We start from the raw sequence: 23,120 nt of genomic DNA on the forward strand, positions 1-23,120 counted from the left end.
AAGAAAAACAACTTGTAACACTCCGGCCCAACACCAGATGGCGAGCTATGCAAAACATGCGAATCTACAGCGACTGATGCCACGAACAGATGTACACTGGGTAAGTGACATTTTCATTATTCACAGACTTAGAAGCCCCTTTGTACCATCACTTCAGCAGAGGCAAGGGATTGCCTGGTTCTTGTAGGAGTATTTAAAGAAACATGGGGGGCCATCATGCCTAGAATAATCCTCAAGTAATCTACAGCTATAATACCGGAGGTTCATAAGGGACTCCTTGTTATGTTAAACCTTAATTATTTGGATGAGAAAAGTCAGAACCTAAAAGAACACTTAATATAAACAAATCCGCTAATGCTTTTACATCACGCTGAGGATTTCGGCCATAGCAGTACAGCATTGTACTATCTATTAAAAATAATAAGAATTGTTTTGATACATTTATAAGTTTGCAGCGCTCATTGGTGATCACACAGTGAAAAAAGTAAGAAAAATGTAAAGTGGTGTGTTTAAACAACAACCAACAACCAAGAGGCCAGTCAGAAGGTAGGCTCAAAAAATGCCCACACTATACAACATGGAAATTAAGGTATGGGGCCATCTCTGGCCTGGTTGTTACCCTGATGAGAGTTTCAATCTTCTCACATCAGTTTTAAGATCAGCATCATCACTACAAGAATAAGGGCACAACAACAACTGTGAAGATGGTTAAAATACTGTTAAACAATGTGTAGGCTCATTGGAATTCTTGTATAAAAATGGTGCAGCAAAAAAGAAACATACTGAATGCGTCATGGTGTTGAACAGTCACCAGATAACCGCCAGTCTAAAGTGTCAGTCGATCACTAATACTGAAAATTTCAAATCTATACAGCGTCAAAAAAAGATGCGACTGTTCACACTCCACTGGATTCCTCTTTGAGGTTCGCTGTTGCATTAACTGTGCAGGAATCCACCAAGGCAGGGCCTTTTAATCTTTCTATAGCGTTTACTGTGTTCTTATGGCTGTAATGTTTTAAGTTTTGTTAACTGATTTCTAGCAACTGCAACCTTCTCATTGCATTCTCAGTGCAAGTATAATTGTGTGCACTCACGTGTAACACTCTCAATAATGTGCTTTTCTGGTACTTTTTTAATTTCAAATTTCCTGTTCAGTAGTGGTGATCCAAGGACACCTTATTTTGGCATTCTTCTGGTGATTGTTCATCAGATCGATCCTTGTAAGCACAGCATGCATTTTCACGACACCATTAAATGCAAAAATTTCCATTATTCCGCTCACTTTAATAGTTTAAAAAAAAAAATAGTTTGTATTGTGCTCCTATTGTTGTTAGTCTTGATGAGGACCTTAACACTAATGGTTAAAGTTAAAATGCTGCTGACAAGCTAATGGAAAGACCAGAGGGAGGTAGCCCTTGTTTGCTGCACATCCATTCAGTGGCCATCTTGGTTGCTGGTTGTGGTTTCTACACACCACTTCATGCTCTTCTCACCATTTTCACTGTGTAATCACCAATGAGGACAGCAGATCTGTTGAAGTATGAAAAAGATGTGCACTTCTCTTTATACACAGTTGAATGGTGTACTCGTACGAATGCTGTAATCCGATACAGAAGGACCAGTGGGTTTACATAGTTTTCTTTGGGTACAAAGTATTCTTATAAAATAATTACACTTTAACATAACAAATGACTTATAAATCACTATTACTACATTCAGGGTTCATGAGCAAAGTAACTTTTCATTGATACATTTAGCCATCCATCCTTTCTGCAAAATGTTTACAATATTTAAAGTGTATATCAAATATTGAAAAATGAGACTGAATACCAGGGAATAACTATGGACGTGAGAACAGAGAGGAAACAGGATTATGACACAATGAAGGCATCTTAACCACAGGTATATGCTTGGCTGCACAGACAGGGCTCGAAAAAAAATCATAAAAATGTTACTAGACCTGCAGGTCGAGTAACTTAATCTACTCACCCTAACTAATGTACTTGACCCATAAACGGGTCTCAAGTTGTGTGATTCTAGGGAAATAGTTTATAGAGTCACCTTTTTCTTTCTTCTCACATACGATTGCAGCATTTCTGCAGTACAAAAAAAACCCTTTTGTTTGATTAAGTAGACTAAAGTTTCTAGCCCACATACCCATGAGGTCTAGCCCATATAACCTAGGACTTTTTAGTTTAGCAACAACATTGCCATCAGGGCAGGAGTGTTTCTCAGTTTTTTTAAACACTCATTTTTAATAAATATATTAAACCAGGATGTGGTAACATATTGTCATCTACACACAGTAACTTTCCAAGAAATGTCTAAAAAACTCTACTAACTTGCAGCTTTACTGATAAAACTAACTATATAGTGTATTAAATGGTTTTCAGAAAACATATCCTTTGCACATCAACACAAAGTATTCGGATTTGTTTTCATCCTATTAACATATTTTTTCATCACACAGAAATATAAAAAAGGGCTTTCACAACTAAAGAAATACATTTTGAAATGTTTGCACGGTTGACTTAGTCATTTAAATGTTGTGTGTTAGAAAAAAACTGACACCCTATATCCTTTTAGTTTACATTCTAAGCAGCAGGTCACACAGTTCACCTTACAAAGACCTGGAACTCTGCATTCAGAAGGAAAATAATTGTAAGACAAACTGACTTTTGACCTCTGTCTGTGAACACAGAGCAAATGTGACATAAGAACAAGATTTAAAGGCATCTTTTTTGCCCCTCCACTTTTCAACTAAACAGAACACCTGTTCAGTGTCAACTCGCCTGAAGCGTCCAGTAAGTATTAGAAATAGCTCGACCTGATCAAATAAAAGTTTTCAATCATGATTTTCTGCACATAATGCACACTGGGCAATGCCAACCAGATTCCATGGGAGGTTTTCTGGCAGATGGCATTTTCAGATGCCTTTTTTTCAGAAAAGACAACATGCAATACGAATGTAGTGCTAGTGTCTTGTGAAACAACCAGTAGAAAAGCTGTCTTCATAAAAGTCAATAAAACTTGAGATCTGTGCAGCCTGGCAAGTGCTATCAGCAAATATGTTAACATTTTTCGAAGGTTCACTATTCATGACGATTACCTTGCATTTTGCAGACCTAAAGTCATCATTTAGGTCTTTGCTTTGTTAAGTTAGATGTCTCTTTCTATGCATCTTCCTCAATAGCCAGATAAGTGGATTTGTGTTCCGTGAAATCTAATTTCCTGCGGCTAATCAAACTGATCCTGGCCCCTACACTTGTTTATGGTACGTTTTGACTGATGGTTGTAGAATAACATTGCATGTTGTTGACAAAACATGAAGACTAGCAGTGCCAAAAGCATAACTGTCTGTAAATCTGAAGCCATGCAGAACTTTGTTTGGACTTCAGCTCTTCGTCACACTAAATCTTCACAGGCATGAGTTAATGGCTGTTCGAACCAGATCCCCTCAGAATAGTTTTACAGCCAATGATGTCAAACAGAGTGCTTACAAAAGACTGAACAGTATTCACTGACTCAGGGTGGACTGTGTTTTTTCAGTACTGTAACAAATCAAAACAGCTATCACAAGAAGCCTTGCAAAACAAGCCGTGGGTGGGATTTAATGAGTCGTGTTCCTTCGAGCCAGTCCTGCAGACTCTAACTAGGCCTTGTTAAAAACATCTAAGTTTCTTGTGTCGATAAGACCGAATCACTGATGTGAGGTCTTTTGCTGTACCTTTCTTTTTTAACAAAAGATTGAGATTGCTGTTCTATCAATATAGGTCAGTTTCCTGTCTAGGGCAAGGAAGAAATAGCAAAGGCACTCACAAAGCAGAAAATAAAGCAAACTGTTCTTTCGGAATGTAAATGTGAGACAGATGCCTTTTGTACTTTGAACCCTTTTTCTGCAAATGTTATTTAGTTGGTTAAGAATGATTCCATGGTTCATATTTTCCCTTGGGTTTCCAGTCTGTTCTAGCACTGATGGAGATTAAAACTCCCAGACCTGCACCATCCAAATAGTTGATTTCTAAATGGATTATCTTTTGGTTGTGTGTTGTACACTTTCATGTCTCTAAACTAAATTTGCTACCTACATTTTACTATGTCTTTCAATTATCATTCGTGCCATTTGCTTTTCGAGAACTCATATCTTTTTTATTTAAGATAGTAATTCCTTGACATCAATATCATCATAATATTTTTCTGAAAAACTATAAGTCTTTTTTCCGCTTTATACACAACCATGAACCAGGATTCTTTCTATGTATGCAAGTGAGGTCCCTTTTCTTCCATTAGAGCTGCAATGAATTCCACCCAGTTAGGTCCATATGCCAGTCTTCCAGTTCAGAATCACAGAAACCGTAGACATTACAGATAGAAGTCTTAGGGGCAGGTCTTTATAGTTGTCTTTTGTGAGATTCCCTTTTGTGGGCGAAGCCGGGCTGCCGTCTTCTTTGGTTACAGTTCCACGTCTTAAGGGTTCGTAGCTTCCTGCCTCAATGGGATCACTGTAAGTTATCAGGCCTTTCATCTTCCTGTGGTCTCAGTGTTTAGTACCCTAATGTTTACAAATTGGTAATGTGAACTAAAACGCTTTGAGGTTTGTTTGCTGAAATACAGTGAACACTGTAATACCTTGATGGTTCCAAGTTTGAAGAATTCTCCAGAGTCATTGTAGATCATGTTTACAAAGTTGTTTCCTATGTGCCTCTTCTTATTGCTGCGATGTGGATCCACTTCCTTGTTTGGCATCAAGGTGGCAATGTGAAAAATAACTGCACACATAGCAAAAGGAACAAAAAAACATTAAGGCAGCCAAACGGTTAACAGGAAAATCAACAGCCCCTCCTCGACACATTGTGAATCTTACTCTTCGAGAAAAATTCCCCACAACTGCCATCTGATCAATTCTGAGTCAAAGCAGTAAACAGCCATGCATTATTCAGCATGTGTCATCCACATTACAAATATCTAGCTGCAAAGTAAGCAGAAAAGGTAATATATATTCTTTTTAAATAGTACTTTACTTGTCAATGACTAACTATGAAACATACAGTCGGGATAACACTCACTATTTGCTATTTTGCCTATCTGGCAACCGTGAATGAAAAAGGAAGGAATACATATATGATTTATTATGTTCTAGTGCAGTAAACAGGTCATGCACATTATGTTGGTAGCAAAAGCCTGAGAGCCTACCTTGCATAATGTCATCATGCCAGCAGTAGGTGAACTGACCGTCGTCACCAAACTCATCCAGGCCACCAAGGAAAATCTTGTCGGGTTGTGTGTCACGGAGCTCGATGAGCTTCCCGAGTCCAGTGAGGAACTCAGTGTACCGGTAGGAGCCATGTTCATTTGAGAGGATGGCTCTTTCATTGGTGGCCTTCAACATCAAGAAGGAAGACTTCAGGTTACACATCACAAATGACATATTGAATCACTGGGTGGCCTTTTAAGTTACTGATCAATTTAATGTTGTTGCCAAGTGGCAAACATTCAGCAAGTACTGATCTTACTACTTTCATGGCTGGAGGAGCATATGGAAGACCTCCATAATGAGGCACCAGTCACTGAAAATTCAATGAACCGTGCAGGAATGTTTACATTTCAACAGTCTCAACAATAATTAAAAGTCTTTGTATCCAACAAGCTGTTTAGAAGCTTCTGGTGTATGACCTACAGCTATAAACTTTATGTTCAACTTGCTCTTGCCCAGTTCTTACCTGACCTTCCCCTACATACAAGACTCCAATCTTGTGGGTGTCGTACGATGGAATCTGGTCCAACAATTTCACAGACCTTTCAAATGTCTGTAAACGAAGAAACATTAAGCTTAAGAAATGAAACAAGAATTATTTGTCTTCTGCAACAAAAAACTTAACAGGAAGGCATCCAGCTTATGTATAGGAAACAGGAGCAAGCTAATGGTGGAACAGTTGAGGGATTCTACTAATTAAGTCTTGGCAGATGTATGCGGGCCTTTCAACAGCATCTAGCCATCCAAGATTTTACAAAAGGGATTACTACATAACAAATACTTGTGAATGTATCAGGTGTTCGATGACTGGCAGGGATCCCATCTGTACTTCCTCTACAACATAAAGAAGGATTAGTTTGCATAAGTGTTATGCTGGTCCATTCTTATTGGTAACCCTAATAAGTAGACATAAAAGGTAATCGAAAAACCCAGGACTCCATTATCATAGAATAATGTGCAGGTTTTAAATTTTTTGAGTTTTGTAGAACTCATGTTGCCTTGCAGCTTACACCTACTCACTAGATAGATGTTGTAAAGGTGGAGATTTGTGCACTCTATGTACTGGATGAGCTGTACATCTTCAGTGTGGTACTGTGGAATATGGTAGTGCAGAACACCAATTCAATCCAGTAATAAGCACTGCAGTGGTGGAGTTACACATGCACTGCTATAAAATACACTACAGCGGCAGTGCTGTGCAGGTCCACTTGTTTCAGTTTCGTTTATGCTCCTATTCTCTTTTTCATTCCTGATCAATGCTTGTGAATTGGATAGGAGGGAAGTGATAAGCTGAATGTTATGTATACTAGGAAAGTGTCAGTGAGTTATTTCCAAACTCCTACAACCAACACATTAACTGCAGTAATATTCATATACCTACAATAAGTAGCTTTATTTAAAAGCAAGAAAGAGCCAGGATACATCCTGCCCTACCTGGTTGTTTGGCACTAACAATGGGCGGTTTGATTCATCTCCGAATAAAGGGGAGTGGAAGAGCTGCAAAAACACAAAGCTGGAGAGAACAAATAAAAATAAAATAATCAAAATGTGTAATTTGTTCCTCCTGGTCAGGCAAATAAGTAAGCAGTTACTGTTCTCAATTAGGTCAGTAAAGTGAAGTAAACATATGTGCACTAGACAACTGTCTTTCCACAAGTACACACCCTTAGTACACCCTGCAAAATAAATATATATGCTCGATGGCATGTGTAGCTGCAGATACACATGCTGTGCATATCTTGCCATCTAGTGTTGGGCTCTGAGTGTTACAAGTTGTTTTTCTTCAAAGAACTCTTTTTTCGAGTTACGGAATTGAGTGACTCCTCTCGGTGACAGTGCGCATGGGCATCGACTCCTTTGTCAGATTGTTTTCTTTCGGCCGTCGGGTTCGGACGTGTTCCCTCTCATTCTGGGACTTTCGAGGCGGGCGGCACTTATCCCAATTGTCCCTTCTGGCTCAAACAATATGGAAATGGGAAATTCACAATCACATTCACCTACTAGCAGAATACATCCCAGGAACACACAACCAGCTAGCAGACCTAAGCAGGACGCAGCAACAAATACAGAAATGGTAGATTCACCCACAGGTAGTTCAATACTACTTTCAAATGTGGGGAACACCAAACAGACCTTTTCGCAACAAGAGAAAACACGAAATGCCGAAACTTCGCATCCAGAAAGCCACACCCTCCGTCCAAGGGCAATGCTCTATGGATCAACTGGTCAGGGATATTTGCTTATGCTTTTCCCCCTCTCCCGTTAATTCCGTTTCTGGTCAACAAAATGCGGCACACTTCCCTCACCATGATACTCATAGCTCCCATGTGGGCATGCCAACACTGGTACATGACACTCCTAGATCTGTCAGTAGTACCACATCACAAGCTTCCAAACAGACCAGACATGTTAACTTAGAACAGAGGTCAAATCAGGCATCCCAATTCCAGTGTGCTCAACTTAGCGATTTGGCTCCTGAAGTCATAGAATCTGGATATCTACTACTTCTGTTAAGAATGTATGAAAGTTCTAAAACAAGGACATAAACCAGAAACCAGACAATGCTATGCGAATAAATGGAAACTGTTTGTATACTACTGTCAACCTAAAAATATAGATCCACTAAAAACATCTGTACAAGATATTGTGTTTTATTTGCTTTATTTACAAAAAACAAATCTTGCCTTTTCCTCTATTAAGATTCATCTAACAGCCATATCAACCTACCTACAAAACATACAACATACCTCTCTGTTTAGAATTCCTGTCATAAAAGCATTTATGGAAGGACTTAAATGCATTATTCCACCCAGAACTCCAGCAGTTCCAGCATGGAATCTTAATATTGTACTCATAAGACTTATGGGTACTCCATTCGAACCCATGCACTCTTGTGCTATTCAGTTTCTAACATGGAAGGTTGCTTTCTTAGTGGCAATTACTTCCTTGAGAAGAGTAAGTGAAATTCAGGCATTTACTCTAGAAGAACCTTTCTTCCAAGTACACAAACACAAAGTAGTACTTAGGACAAATCCAAAAATTTGCTAAAGTGGTTTCACCTTTTCACATTAATCAGTCAATGGAATTGCCAGTCTTCTTTCCACAGCCAGACTCTACTGCTGAAAAAGCTTTACACACTCTTGATCTGAAGAGGTCTAATGTATTATGTAGGCAGAACAAAGGACTTTAGGAAAACTAAACAACTTTTTGTCTCTTTTCAAACAACCTCTTAAAGGCAATGCCATTTCAAAACAAGGACTAGCAGGATGGATTGTACAATATATTTAAACATGCTACCTTTAAGCAAAAAGGCAGCTATTAACTCCAAAAGCACATTCCACTAGGAAAAAGGATGCCCCCATGGCATTCTTAGGAAATACACCAATGGCAGATATATGCAAATCAGCCACATGGTCCACACCACATACATTCACGAAGCATTACTGTGTGGATGTGTTTCCTAGACAAGCCAATGTTGGACAGGCAGTGCTAAAAACACTATTTGAAACTACTTCAACTCCTATGGGCTAACCACCGCTTGTTTGGGAGAACTGCTTTTTAGTCTATGCACAGCATGTGTATCTGCAGCTACACATGCCATTGAACGGAGAATGTCACTTACCCAGTGTACATCTGTTTGTGGCATGTAGTGCTGCAGATTCACATGCGCCCTCCCTCCTCCCCGGGAGCCTGTAGTCGTTGTAGTACTTATTTGCACAAATGTATATACATTTGCAAGGACATCTTATTTACTTTTATACATCTATAGTTGTACATACACAATCTTTCACTCCTTACTTTACCCTTCTGCGGGAAAACAATCCAACAAAGGAGTCGATGCCCATGCGCACTATCACGAGAGGAGGATTCACTCGGTCTTGTGACTCGAAAAAGACTTCTAAGAAAAACTTGTAACACTCCGAGCCCAACACTATATGGCGAGATATACACACATGTGAATCTGCAGCACTACATGCCAAGAACAGATGTACACTGGGTAAGTGACATTTTCCATATATGTCATAAATCTTCTTAGCTGGGACCCCGACTCCGGTGTGTTTACCTTTATCTGAAATAAACATATTAAGATCCAGGACGCTGGCAGAGGTCAAAAGGTGAAAAAGTTTTTAATTCACTTCCTACATGAGCGCGATTACAAGATACCAAAAGGACGCTGCTAGGAGGCTGTGCATAGTTTGATGGACATCAGTATTTAAGAGATTAATAGAATCTGTAAGCATGATATAAGAAAATACATGTATGTATAAAACTAATAAAAACAAAGACATGCAAATGTGGAGATCGCAAATACTCTGCTTACCTTGGATCTATTCCAGGCACCTTTTCAGCTTTACTTTTACTTCTGCTCTTGAATGCATCTTTTTCGATTTTCTTACCCCTTCGGGAAGGCTCGGAGTCTGAGATGGTGTGACCCCGGGGCCGGTATCCATTTGGAGATTGTGCAGGCTGTGGGTGCAATGCAGCATTCCCGCTGTTGCCGGAGGCAGCCATGTTGTCAGTTTCCAATGAGGCAGGAGAGCTGGCAATCCCATCTTCCAAATGAAGAACCGGAGGGGCAGACTGAGCATCTACGCTGAGGCTTCCGGCTGCAGACTGGTCAGTCATTCCTTGGTGGAGCCTGTCAGTTGCATCTTTGACAAGCTCATGCAAAGTCTGAAGTTCGGGGGAGGAACTGGATTTACTTAGAGTCTGAGAAGGTTGGAAGGAGAGCTCTCCCAGAGCAGTTTCAGAAGATGCAGCAATAGCTTTTTCAATAGGAATTCCAACTGCAGCCACTGCTTCAGGCTGAAGGGACTTGTCTTCCTGGCTGGAGACAGAAGAAGACTAAACAAAAACAACACGTACCGAAATGAGATGGGGTGTTTTTAACAATGAGCACAAGGCGCACTCTGCTTAAAAATATTTAAATGAACATAATCAGTGTGCATGCCTGCATCAGCTAACTACAGAAAAACATTTTGCAACAGTTACTGGGACCTTCATTGTTTTTAATCAGATGCTTTCCTGAAAAGGTCTACTGAATGTCTGCTTTCTAAGGCCATTTCACACATCTTTGAAGTTTGACTACTATACCGAGTCTATGCCATGAGTTCCATTGAATACGCTCTTTAACTGCAGTACTATTCTGGTAATGCTCTCCATTTCTGTTAGAAAAACACAGGACCCTTTTCGGTATGACTTGACAGTGCAGCTGTCTGGAAGGCTTACTTTCACCAAGGCTCTAAAATACAGAGTGGGCTTTGTCTCTGCTCAGAGGAGAATACCTCTCTTGCCTCATGCTATTTGCTTCACCATTCTGCCTCCTTTGGAGCACTTGCATTACAATGCATGAGGAACTATTTTTCAACTGAAAAGTACACTGAATAATCACACACTAAATTGTGTCTCAAGCATACTGCATAAGAAAATAATTTGTTTTTTACCACAGCAGTTTAATGTATTATGCAAGACTCAAACTGAAATCAATGACTGAGGGCCTGAACACAGGAGAGGATTGACCCTGGCAGTGTTCCCCTAACAAAACAATTCTCGTTGTTTCCAAGAGCTAAACCATTTGATGGGCCACTTGTGTTATTATAATTGTCTCACTTAGAACATGTTTGGTTATTCAAATCCATGACTACAATATTGCTTGTGCGTTTGTTATGCTCATACCCCATCACTACATGTATTATTTGTTCACACCATTATGGTACTGGGTCTATGGGGGTAAAGATACTGATTTGGTGTTCCAGTGGTCTTTCAGTAAAGGTTATGTTGCAACTGCTTTCTAAATGCCTGAGGAACTTTACCTTTCTATGCGGTACTTGGCTATTGTGTGACTTTTGTTTGATACAAAGTGTATTTCCCTACCCATAGGTTTCACTGGCCCCACACTATGTATACCGTACCAGTTGCATCTCTTAACTGCAGGTCTTAGGGTGCCTGATATCCCTGTGTTTTCACCGAGTTTCAAACTTAAAGGTGCCCATTGCCCCCTGTATTTTTATAGACCAAAATCTGTTTCATTCAAACAGAGATGTACTGATAGATCGCTCCTGTTAGAGCGCATCACACTGCTTGCAAATAGGGATGAGCCCTCTAGGTCACTGTGTTCTGTGCGCATCATGGCACAGGCTGGGCAATTTAAATCCAGTGCCCTCCGGCATGCGCAGGTTTCAGTCCACAACTTACATGCCTGACGGCTTGTTCCGTCTCAGTGCGGTTCAGAGATATCCTTTCTCAGACTTTCAGAAGTAAGCCAAATGCCCTTCCTGCCGCTATTTCTAAGTGCAGTCTGTAATTTATTTATTGACTCCTAGAGTTTAATTACCCCGCTTTCAATCGCTTGTGGCACCCACAGTGAGCGCGATGCCTGGTGTAAACTTTGAAACATTCCTAGGACACCTTAGTTCTGTCTTTACGCACACCCGAATTGCTTTTCTGTTTCTAAAGGTGGGCTTTCATTTATTTAATGACTTCTAGAGTTTCACTACCCCACTTACACGCGCTTGTGTCACCCATAGTGAGTGCGTTGCCTGGTGCTAATGTTGAAACATTCCTAGGACACCTTAGTTCTGTCTCTATGCACACCCAAGTTGCTAATATGTTTCAATCAGTAAGCCTTTCAAAGAGCTGCTTCTGAGCCAGGTGAGATAATCATGTCGGGAATACCTTTCTGCCACTGCTGAGTTGATAAGGTTTCTTTTCCTCTTTCAAGGGCTCCTTAAGCCTGACAGAGTGTTTTTTTCTCGATAAGCACCCTTGGTACCCAAAGTCTGGGGCTATAGCTTGTCATACTGGCTAGCCATATGAACCTCTTGCCCTACCAGCCCAGGTGTGGATGTTTTTTGATTTGTTATATATCTTTTTCCACAGCTTGAGTTTTTTTCTAAACACTCGAAGCGTGGATCATGTTTCTCCATGACTGGGAGTACAGGTGCAAGTGACTGAAGCACCTTAAGGTGGTTATTGTTGCACCACTCGGAAGCCTACACGGACTATTGGCAGATGTGGGCCACTTATCTTCGTGGGCGAGGTATTTTGAAATTGTCAACAATTGATGCTTATAAACCCACCTTGTTCCAGAGAAATTACTTACACATGGTTATTTTACCCCTAGGTGTCTCCTTCAAAAGGTTTTTGTCCTGTTCTAAAATTAACATAGGGGTCGAAACATTGATATGGAAAATGTCACTTACCCAGTGTACATCTGTTCGTAGCATGAGACTCTGCAGATTCACATGTTTTGCACATCCCGCCATCTAGTGTTGGGCTCGGAGTGTTACAAGTTGTTTTTCTTCGAAGAAGTCTTTTCGAGTCACGAGATCGAGGGACTCCTCCCCTTTCGGCTCCATTGCGCATGGGCGTCGACTCCATCTTAGATTGTTTTCCCCGCAGAGGGTGAGGTAGGAGTTGTGTATTACAGTAATAGTGCCCATGCAATGGAGTAAATATGTATGTAGATAATGTAGTTTAAGGTGATATATTTACAAATGTTCAAGATCAACTTCGAAACGGCTACAGGCTCCCGGGGAGGCGGGTGGGCGCATGTGAATCTGCAGCGTCTCATGCCACGAACAAATGTACACTGGGTAAGTGGCATTTTCCGTTCAATGGCATGTGTAGCTGCAGATACACATGCTTTGCATAGACTAGTAAGCCGTTATCTCCCCAAAAGCGGTGGTTCAGCCTATAGGAGTTGAAGTTGTCTGAAACAAAGTTCGTAGTACTGCTTGGCCTACTGTGGCTTGTTGTGCTGTTAACACATCCACGCAATAGTGCTTGGTAAACGTATGAGGTGTAGACCATGTGGCTGCCTTACATATCTCAGTCATTGGAATGTTTCCTAGAAAGGCCATAGTAGCACCCTTCTTTCTAGTTGAGTGTGCCTTTGGTGTAATAGGCAGTTGTCTCTTTGCTTTGAGATAACAGGTTTGAATACATTTAACTATCCATCTAGCAATGCCTTGTTTGGAAATTGGATTTCCTGAATGAGGTTGAGGTTTTTGGAAAGCAACGAATAATTGTTTTGTTTTCCGAATTTGTTTGGTTCTGTCAATTTAGTACATTAACGCTCTTTTGATGTCTAATGTATGTAGTGCTCTCTCAGCTACAGAATCTGGCTATGGGAAGAACACTGGTATTTCTACTGTTTGATTCAAGTGGAACGGTGATATGACTTTTGGTAAAAATTTAGGATTTGTCCGTAGAACTACTTTATGCTTGTGTATTTGAATAAATGGTTCTTGTAATGGAAATGCTTGAATCTCACTTACTCTTCTTAGAGATGTGATGGCAATTAGAAATGCAACTTTCCACGTTAAATATTGCATTTCACATGAGTGCATGGGCTCAAAAGGTGGACCCATGAGTCGTATTAAGACAATGCTGAGGTTCCATGAAGGAAATGGTGGTGTTCTTGGTGGTATAATTCCCTTTAGGCCTTCCATAAACGCTTTTATGACTGGTATCCTAAATAGTGAAGTTGAGTGCGTAATTTGCAGGTAAGCTGAAATTGCGGTAAGATGTATCTTAATGGATGAAAAAGCTAGCTTTGACTTTTGCAAATGTAGTAAGTAGCTTACGTTGTCTTTAGCAGATGCGTGTAAGGGTAGAATTTGATTATTATGGCAATAATAAACAAATCTTTTCCACTTATTTGCATAGCAATGTCTAGTGGTTGGTTTTCTAGCTTGTTTTATGACTTCCATACATTCCTGTGTAAGGTCTAAGTGTCCGAACTCTAAGACTTCAGGAGCCAAATTGCTAGATTCAGCGATGCTGGATTTGGGTGTCTGATCTGTTGTTTGTGTTGAGTTAACAGATCTGGTCTGTTTGGTAGTTTGATATGAGGCACTACTGAGAGGTCTAGTAGTGTTTTGTACCAAGGTTGTCTTGCTCAAGTTGGTGCTATCAGTATGAGTGAGTTTGTTTTGACTCAACTTGTTTACCAGATATGGAAGGAGTGGGAGAGGGGGAAAAGCGTATGCAAATATCCCTGACCAACTCATCCATAACGCATTGCCCTGAGACTGATCTTGTGGGTACCTGGATGCGAAGTTTTGGCATTTCGCGTTTTATTTTGGTGCAAATAGGTCTATTTGTGGTGTTCCCCAACTTTGGAAGTAAGGGTGTAGTATTTGGGGGTGAATCTCCCATTCGTGGATCTGTTGGTGATCCCGAGAGAGATTGTCTGCTAACTGATTCTGAATCCCTGGAATGAACTGTGCTATTAGATGAATGTGGTTGTGTATTGCCCAATGCCATATTCTCTGTGCCAGGACTGTGTTGAGTGTGTCCCTCCCTGTTTGTTTAGGTAATACATTGTTGTCATGTCTGTTTTGACAAGAATGTGTTTGTGGCTTATTATGGGTTGAAATGCTTTTAACGCTAGAAATACTGCCAGTAGTTCTAAGTGATTTATGTGAAATTGTCTTTGCTGAGTATTCCATTGTCCCTGAATGCTGTGTTGATTGAGGTGTGCTCCCCACCCTATCATGGAGGCATCTGTTGTTATTACATATTGAGGCACTGGGTCTTGGAAAGGCCGTCCTTGGTTTAAATTTATATTGTTCCACCATTGAAGCGAGGTGTATGTTTGGCGGTCTATCAACACTAGATCTAGAAGTTGACCCTGTGCCTGTGACCATTGTGATGCTAGGCACTGTTGTAAGGGCCGCATGTGCAACCTTGCGTTTGGGACAATGGCTATGCATGAGGACATCATGCCTAGGAGTTTCATTACTATTTTGACTTGTATTCTTTGGTTTGGATACATGGCCTGTATTACATTGTGAAATGCTTGTACTCTTTGTGGACTTGGAGTGGCAATCGCTTTTGATGTGTTGATTGTCGCCCCTAAGTACTGCTGCGTCTGACACGACTGAAGGTGTGACTTTGTGTAGTTGATTGAGAAACCTAGTTTGTGGAGGGTTTCTATGACGTACTTTGTGTGTTGTGAACACCGTTCTAGTGTGTTGGTTTTGATTAACCAATCGTCTAGGTACGGGAACACATGTATTTGCTGCCTTCTGATATGTGCAGCTACCACTGCCAGGCATTCTGTAAAAACTCTTGGCGCAGTTGTTATTCCGAATGGCAACACCTTGAATTGGTAATGCACCCCTTGGAATACAAACCTTAGGTACTTTCTGTGTGAAGGATGTATCGGTATATGGAAATATGCATCCTTTAGGTCTAGTGTTGTCATGTAGTCTTATTGTTTGAGCAGTGGGATTACGTCTTGTAATGTCATCATGTGAAAGTCATCTGATTTGATGTAGGTATTTAATGTTCTGAGATCTAATATAGGTCTCAGTGTTTTGTCCTTTTTGGGTATGAGAAAGTACAGAGAGTAAACTCCTGTTCCCTTCTGTTGAATTGGTACTAATTCTATTGCTCCTTTTTGTAGCAATGCCTGGACCTCTAGTCCTAGAAGATCCATGTGTTGTTTTGACATATTGTGTGTTTTCGGTGGGACGTTTGGAGGGAATTTGAGAAATTCAATACAATAACCATGCTGGATAATTGCCAGTACCCAAGTGTCTGTTATTTCCTTCCAATGTTTGTAAAACTTGGTTAGTCTACCCCCCACAGGTGTTGTGTTGGGGATTTGTGACCTGGAAGTCACTGCTTGTTTTGAGGAGTTTTGGGGCTTTGGAACTTCCCTCTACTCTTTTGGAAATGTCCCCCTCTATATTGTCCCTGAAAACGTCCCCGCTGATATTGGCTTTGATAAGTGGGCCTTGTTTGTGAGGTTGTGGGTTCTGTAGCTTGTCCTCGAACCCCCCTCTAAACTGTGTTTTGAGAAATGTGCCTCTGCTCTGTGGGGAGTAGAGTGCGCCCATGGCTTTGGCCGTATCAGTGTCTTTTTTAAGTTTTTCGATAGCAGTGTCCACCTCCGGCCCAAACAACTGCTGTCCATTAAAAGGCATATTCAGAACGGCTTGTTGTATTTCCGGCTTGAATCCTGACGTACGCAACCATGCGTGTCTCCTTATGGTTACTGCAGTATTTACTGTCCTTGCAGCTGTATCTGCTGCATCCATTGCTGACCGTATCTGATTATTTGAGATACTTTGTCCTTCCTCCACCACTTGTTGTGCCCTTTTCTGGAACTCTTTGGGTAAGTGTTCAATGAAATGCTGCATTTCGTCCTAATGAGCCCTATCATATCTTGCCAGCAGTGCTTGTGAGTTGGGAATGCGCCATTGGTTTGCTGCTTGTGCTGCAACCCTTTTCCCTGCAGCGTCGAACTTGCGACTCTCCTTGTCTGGAGGTGGTGCGTCTCCCGAGGTGTGACAGTTTGCTCTCTTGCGAGCTGCCCCTACTACCACAGAATCTGGTGTTAATTGCTGCGTGATATACACAGGGTCTGTTGGCGGTGGCTTGTACTTTTTCTCCTCCCTTGGAGTTATGGCCCTGCCCTTCACAGGCTCCTGAAACACCTGTTTGGAGTGTTTTAGCAGTCTAGGTAGCATAGGTAAGCTCTGGTATTGGCTATTAGTGGAGGATAGTGTATTAAACAAAAAGTCATCCTCAATCGGTTCTGCATGCAAGGTGACATTATGAAAAGCCGCTGCTCTTGACACCACCTGTGTGTAGGATGTACTGTCCTCAGGTGGCGACGGCCTCGCTGGGTAACAGTCTGGGCTGTTATCCAATACTGGCGCATCATAAAGATCCCATGTGTCGGGATCATCCTGACTCATTCCAGTACGAGTTGGGGATTGCATCAGTGGTGGAGTGGCTACCGGTGATGTGTGCATTGATGGTGGTGGAGATGGTGGTGGTGTTGTTTGTCTTGCCACCTTTGCCTGTGGCTGCTTGTCCTTTTCTTGAAAGGCAAGTCTTCTTTTCATTGGGGGAAGAGTACTTATCTTCCCTGTGTCCTTTTGGATGTGGAGCCTTCTTTGAGTGTAGTCTGGCTCCATTGATTCTAGTTCTTGTCCGAACTTATGTCCTTGCATTTGGGAGGACAATCCCTGTTCCTCTGTGTAGGAACCCGATTTCGGTTCCGAGGCTGGATGTTTCGGAATGGAAACCTTTTCGGTAGCCTTTTTCGGCTCTGATGACACTTTCTTTATTTTCGGCGTCGCGGTCTCTCGGTGCCGACTCATTTCGGTCCCGCTCTCTCGGTGCCGAACTTGCTCGGACCCGCTGTCTCGGGCTCGAGATTGCTGTGTGCCGGTATCTCGACCGGAGTCGGATCACTTCGGCACAAGCGTGCCCTTTTTCGGTGCCGATGATCGGTAACCTATTTTTCGGGTTAAGCAATGGCCTTCTGGCGGTGGCGTCCCCTGGGATTTTGTGGTCTTCTCGTGAGTTTTATGTTTCGACGTCTTACTCACGGTTTTAGGCGTTTCTTCGGGATCGAGCTCGTCCGAGTCTGACTCCTGGATGGAGAAGGTTTCTTCTTCCTCCTCCAAGTGCCTTTGTCCTGTCGGCGCCAACGCCATTTGCAGTCTTCTCGCTCTTCGGTCTCTTAATGTCTTCCTCGACCGAAACGCTCGACAGGCTTCACAAGTATCTTCTCTGTGTTCTGGAGACAAACACAAGGTACAGACCAGGTGCTGATCTGTATACGGATACTTGTTGTGACATTTGGGGCAGAAGCGGAATGGGGTCCATTCCATCAGCCGTGAAGAGACACGTGGCCGGGCCGACCAGGCCTCGACGGGGGAATCGAAAAAACCCCGAAGGGCCACCGGAGCTCTTCAAAAGTCGGTGTCGATCTGTTGTAACTAACCCGATACCGAACGCAAACAATACCGTCGAATTTTCCGAGATTCTAACTATCTTTCCGAACCGAAACGCGGAGCAAAAAGGAACACGTCCGAACCCGATGGCAGAAAAAAAACAATCGAAGATGGAGTCGACGCCCATGCGCAATGGAGCCAAAAGGGGACGAGTCCCTCGATCTCGTGACTCGAAAAGACTTCTTCGAAGAAAAACAACTTGTAACACTCCGAGCCCAACACTAGATGGCGGGATGTGCAAAGCATGTGTATCTGCAGCTACACATGCCATCGAACATATATATATATATATATATATATATATATATATATATATATATATATATATATATATATATGTATTTTTATTTTTTTTACACAATGGACAGGTTTTCTAAAAGAATGATCTAAAAACTTTAACATTTATTCCTCTGGATGTTGCTGGACTTGTATATTCATTGTTTCCAGTCATGTATATATGTTGTATAGCACTGGTGCACATTTTCAACTAATCACCTGCACTGCACTGCTACACATTTTTGGGAGTACCTATGGTTTTTACTATACGGGTTTGATGATATGTTTCAAAAGAATTATGTGATGTTAATAAACTTGTTCTATAATTAGAACTTATTTGTGGGTTAATGTACAATTTCCACTGTGGAAGTCTAGGTTATACCTCTCCCTTCAGGCTCAATTGTGTTCTATATAGTAGCCACGCCACTCAGCAGCAGCTCTGCTCTACTGACTTCATGGCCCTAGATCCAACTTCAGTAACACTACTGCAGACATCATTGTGCCACTGGTGCTCAATTCCAGCTTCTTTATCTGCCTTGATAATCGCTACTTCCACCTAGAGGACTACAGCAACTCAAACACCAACAACCTCCTGGAAGTCTCTGTCTCAGGCAACTACTAAAGAACCAAACTTGCAACACCAGACACCTTCCTCGACTCAGCCTTCACCAACTTCCCCAACATCACAGTGGACACCCACTTACCCCAAAACGACCGACCACTTCCTCGTCTGCTTCAACTCACACCTACCCCACCAACAAAGAATCACTCCCCTCAAATCCACCCAACACACCAACATCCTCAAAGACACTTTGACCACTGAACTCCAAACCCACAGCCTGCCACAAGACAAACTCTCACAAGCTATCTCCAAACCCTCTTCCATTGCACAGACATGACAGCAAACAAATTGGTAAACAGATGACCTATGACTCACCAAATGCCACCGCAAACAGTGGGCACACCACTGACAAAACAACCATGAGACCAACAGGAACACCTACAAGTCTGTCCTCCGATACTACCACCAGCGACTCAGCTCTGCCAAACGGACTGAAAACAGATCCATCAACTCAAGGAATTCACCTCCATCACTGCCAGTTCTACAACAGTCATCTCCTCACAGGAACCCCACTCCCTGCTCTCCCATTACTTCAGCAACAAAATCAGCACAATGTACAACTATGTACCACAACTGGACATCTCCTACTCCACTACCCTCCAACCTAACCAGACTAACTCAGCAGAAACCACTTTCACCAAATGGCCCTTCTTCATCCTGCTGCAAACTGCCACCATGTACTCCATCGACTCTGCAGCGCCATTAGACTCCTTTCTACACTATAGGCCAGTTCCTGTACACTTTACCAATCTGGCTTGAGACCTCCTTTATAAATGCGACCTTTTCAACCTGCTCAAACACACATACAAAGCACTGCACAACATAGGCTCCACGTAACCAACAGCCGCAACAGCTTCCACATACCTGCCAGATCCCCAGCTCCACCAACTTACTTCTCACCCACATTCCCCACAGCCAAACAGCCAAGGCCTGCAGCTGAGTCTTTACATACCTGGCTCCAAAAGCTTGGAACAACCTCCACCTGCACATCACAACCACCAACTCAGTCCTAGAATTCTGCATAAAACTGAAAACCTGGCTATTCCACTAAACCCCAGTCAGTGCAGCACCCATGCTCCAGGAGCCAGAATACCCTTCCAGGTGTCATGTCTGTCAAACAAATTCCGATATTACAACAAAGACTGACATATGGACAATACCACAGGACAAGTATCAGGCGCACTTATAGTCTCAAAATGTTAGAGGTCTCAGTTTCTCAGACAGAATAAATAAAATGTATTTGAGTCTGTGTCAGATCAAAAATGGGAGTCTATGCATCAGGAGTTGATTTCCTGTGACCTCTTCAGACAAGTAGATTTAACAGCTTCTGCATAGCTATGACAGGTGCTGTGAAAAATGTAGACTTGCACTGAAACGGAGCTCAGCATATCTGTTTCAAATGTGAGAGTGCAAAGCAGCAATGAAGAATCAAAGGGACTTTTGCTAACGCCACTACCTGCATCGAAACAGAACTTGGGCCATCTGCTTCAAAAGGAACACAACGGAACGCAGCAATGAAGAATCAAAGGAATGGTGCAGCATATCAGAGGCTTTGCCGTTAACACCATTAACTGTTTCATACAAAGCGAGGCAGAGGCAGGTTCAGTGCTGGTACTTTGTTTAGCACTGACTGACTGGACTTCCCAAACTGGCAAGACGTGCAGAGATGCCTTCAATTTCTCCAACTCTAGAATCTGTTCTTTCAACAAGGACTGCTTTGATGAGGTGGGTTAGAGTGCTGCACTTTTTTTTAATTTTTTTTTATAAACTTTTCTTGCTTATATTCTCCACTTGTTTGCCATTTGAACCACTTACATTCAGTCTTTAGCACCATTTTAATATTCCTATTTTCCTCTTTTATTTCTATTCTTTTTTTCTCTTGCTCTCCCACCTTCACACTCCAAGCCCTTTCACTTTTTTTTGCCCATCTTAAGTTTGCCTTTTTTTATTAATTTCTTTTTCCTTTTTTGGAAACTACGGTTTTTGCATTGTTTATTAATTTTAAATTATTTATATGTGTGTTTTCTTTTCTCTTCACTCTGTGTTCTCATATTCACTTATCAATTAATTGGTACTGCAGTCCAGTAAGCATTCACATAGATCTCATGAAATTCACAGCACCCGTTCAGCAGTGCTGAAAACCATTCTAGGTTGACCAGTGCAACTGGGTACATTTCTATATAAGCGCTCTGCTTGGAGCACCTACATCACCGTCATCATTAACAGTGCTAATCGTGGAAACTGAATCAAGGTACCTTACCCGACTGAAAAGTTCAGGGTGCTGAAGAGGCTTCTCTTTGTTCAAAGACAGTTCAGGAACAGCAGGCTCAAAATCACATAACTGCCCATGCTTTGATGACATCACATCTTCTTTCAGATCCGAATCAGCCTGATATCCCTCTTCCAGAACCACTTCAGATTCTAACAAGACAAAGGAAAACAGTGCTGCAGAACAGTGTGTTTTAAAAAGCAGGCTGGATGGCCCAATAATAAACACAGCGTCAGCCTGTTCCCTACAAGAGTGAATGCAACCGCAATAGGCAAACTGACCAATTCCAGTAGAAGTTGCCCGATTCACATCTTCGGAGTGTATCAAATACAAGACGGGACTGCTAATAGATGGCAAATACTTTCGAGTTCATTTTCACTGCGGGCCACATATGCACCCACCAAACGACAAAAACAGAAGTAATCCATTTGTTAAAGAGGATCTAACTCTCAGACATCAGGTCCCACCTCATTTAAATTTGGAGCCTAAAAACAGAGTAAAAGGACATTTTATAGTGCAAGACCAGGATAAGGCAGCGAGGCATGACTTAACTGTAAATTAGAGATGCACACCACGGGACATACATTAAATCCAGCTCTCGAAGTCTAAAGACTTTTCAGTGGTTTGAGGAAAAGTAATTTAGGAGTGTGTGTGACTTCCTTTTCACCAAGTCTATAATCAGTAACTTTGTTAACACTGTTAGGTAAATTACAAATTAACAACCAAGGAAGAGGACAAGTGTTTTCCATGTATCACTGCCCAAACTTTTTAAAAACGAAATACTGAGAAAGAGCAGTCTCTATAGAGACACTTTGTCATACCACCTTCCAGAAGGCGTCAATGCACAAAGATAAATACTGGACTTGGCATGTCTCACAAAGATGGGGAGGAATAGCAGAGTCCCCCAATAGGCACACAGGAGGAGCACAAGAAAAGAAGGACACATGAAATACTAGAGTAAGTACAGATGCAACTCTGTAGCACTCTGGTGCCTACATGTACTTAAAAAAAAAATGGTTGCAAGGATGTGGGTGGTTATTCAAAGGGATCGCCTTAAGTTTAACACAAGAAAAGCAGAAGGCATGGAAGTTAAACAAAAATCACTTTTTAATTTCACCCATTTTACCATGGCTACAAACAGTAAACTTTGACAAGATACCAAACTTTCCCCATATCACTCTGAAGGAAAAGGCTGAAGCAGAGCTCCATCTCTCTGTAGAGAACATTAAACGTGTTAAATACAAACGTTAAGCACAAACCAATTGAAAACAGCCGCAAAAACATAACAGATAATCATAGAAAGCAGTTTTCTGGACTGATTTCAGAATGCAGGGCCAGAGTCACTCAATGAAGCAATTAAAAGTTAAGCACTGCACACAAATCTCAATTAACGTGCTGATTTGGTTAGCTGGTAGTCTGAGCCAGAACACCCTTGAACAACTGCCAGGGAAGGGGAGAAGAGTCAGATGCCATCTCTAGAGATGTCTTAATCTTATTTAAAGAGGTCCCTTAACTTAGCCAACGTCTGAGTCATGGAGCCCAGTTTCTTTCTTTAGAAAAACAGGAATTTGCTGAATCACCTTTAAAAACGTGGATATCGATCAATTAAACTAAACTCGTTTATGCTACTCTCTACACTAAAATATGTAACTGAGATAATATCACTCACCAAATTGTTCTAGTACCAAACATGAAAATTACAATCGACCCATTATATTCTTTACTTAGATTTGTTTCCGTGTGACTGCTTCCTTCAGCACATGGACACAGTACATGGGTGCTGAGCAAACACCTACAAACAGTGTAGCAAGAAGAGATCCTCTGTGGCAGTTTAAGGCTCTCAAACACTGACCTATTATATACAAGTCACCAGTACTTCAGGCCACTCCCATCCTTTACCGCTGCAGACATTAGCCGTACGTGGAACGTAACTGTTTT

The 23,120-nt window shown here is 41.7% G+C and overlaps 1 protein-coding gene across 4 annotated transcripts in view; it reads right to left on the reverse strand.

Annotated features, from left to right (window-relative positions):
• TSC2 (TSC complex subunit 2) overlaps positions 1-23,120 on the reverse strand; it is a 239,697-nt gene that overhangs the window by 18,974 nt on the left and 197,603 nt on the right. For all 4 annotated transcript variants that reach the window (XM_069209751.1, XM_069209750.1, XM_069209749.1 and 1 more), the window contains 6 exons: positions 21,174-21,334; positions 9,576-10,099; positions 6,689-6,767; positions 5,721-5,807; positions 5,194-5,380; positions 4,630-4,769 (listed from right to left, as the gene is read on the reverse strand). In XM_069209751.1, coding sequence (XP_069065852.1) covers positions 4,630-4,769; positions 5,194-5,380; positions 5,721-5,807; positions 6,689-6,767; positions 9,576-10,099; positions 21,174-21,334 — 1,178 coding nt within the window. The remainder of the gene's footprint in view (positions 1-4,629; positions 4,770-5,193; positions 5,381-5,720; positions 5,808-6,688; positions 6,768-9,575; positions 10,100-21,173; positions 21,335-23,120) is intronic.

Source organism: Pleurodeles waltl, chromosome 10 (assembly GCF_031143425.1).
Source record: "Pleurodeles waltl isolate 20211129_DDA chromosome 10, aPleWal1.hap1.20221129, whole genome shotgun sequence".
NCBI lineage: Eukaryota > Metazoa > Chordata > Amphibia > Caudata > Salamandridae > Pleurodeles > Pleurodeles waltl.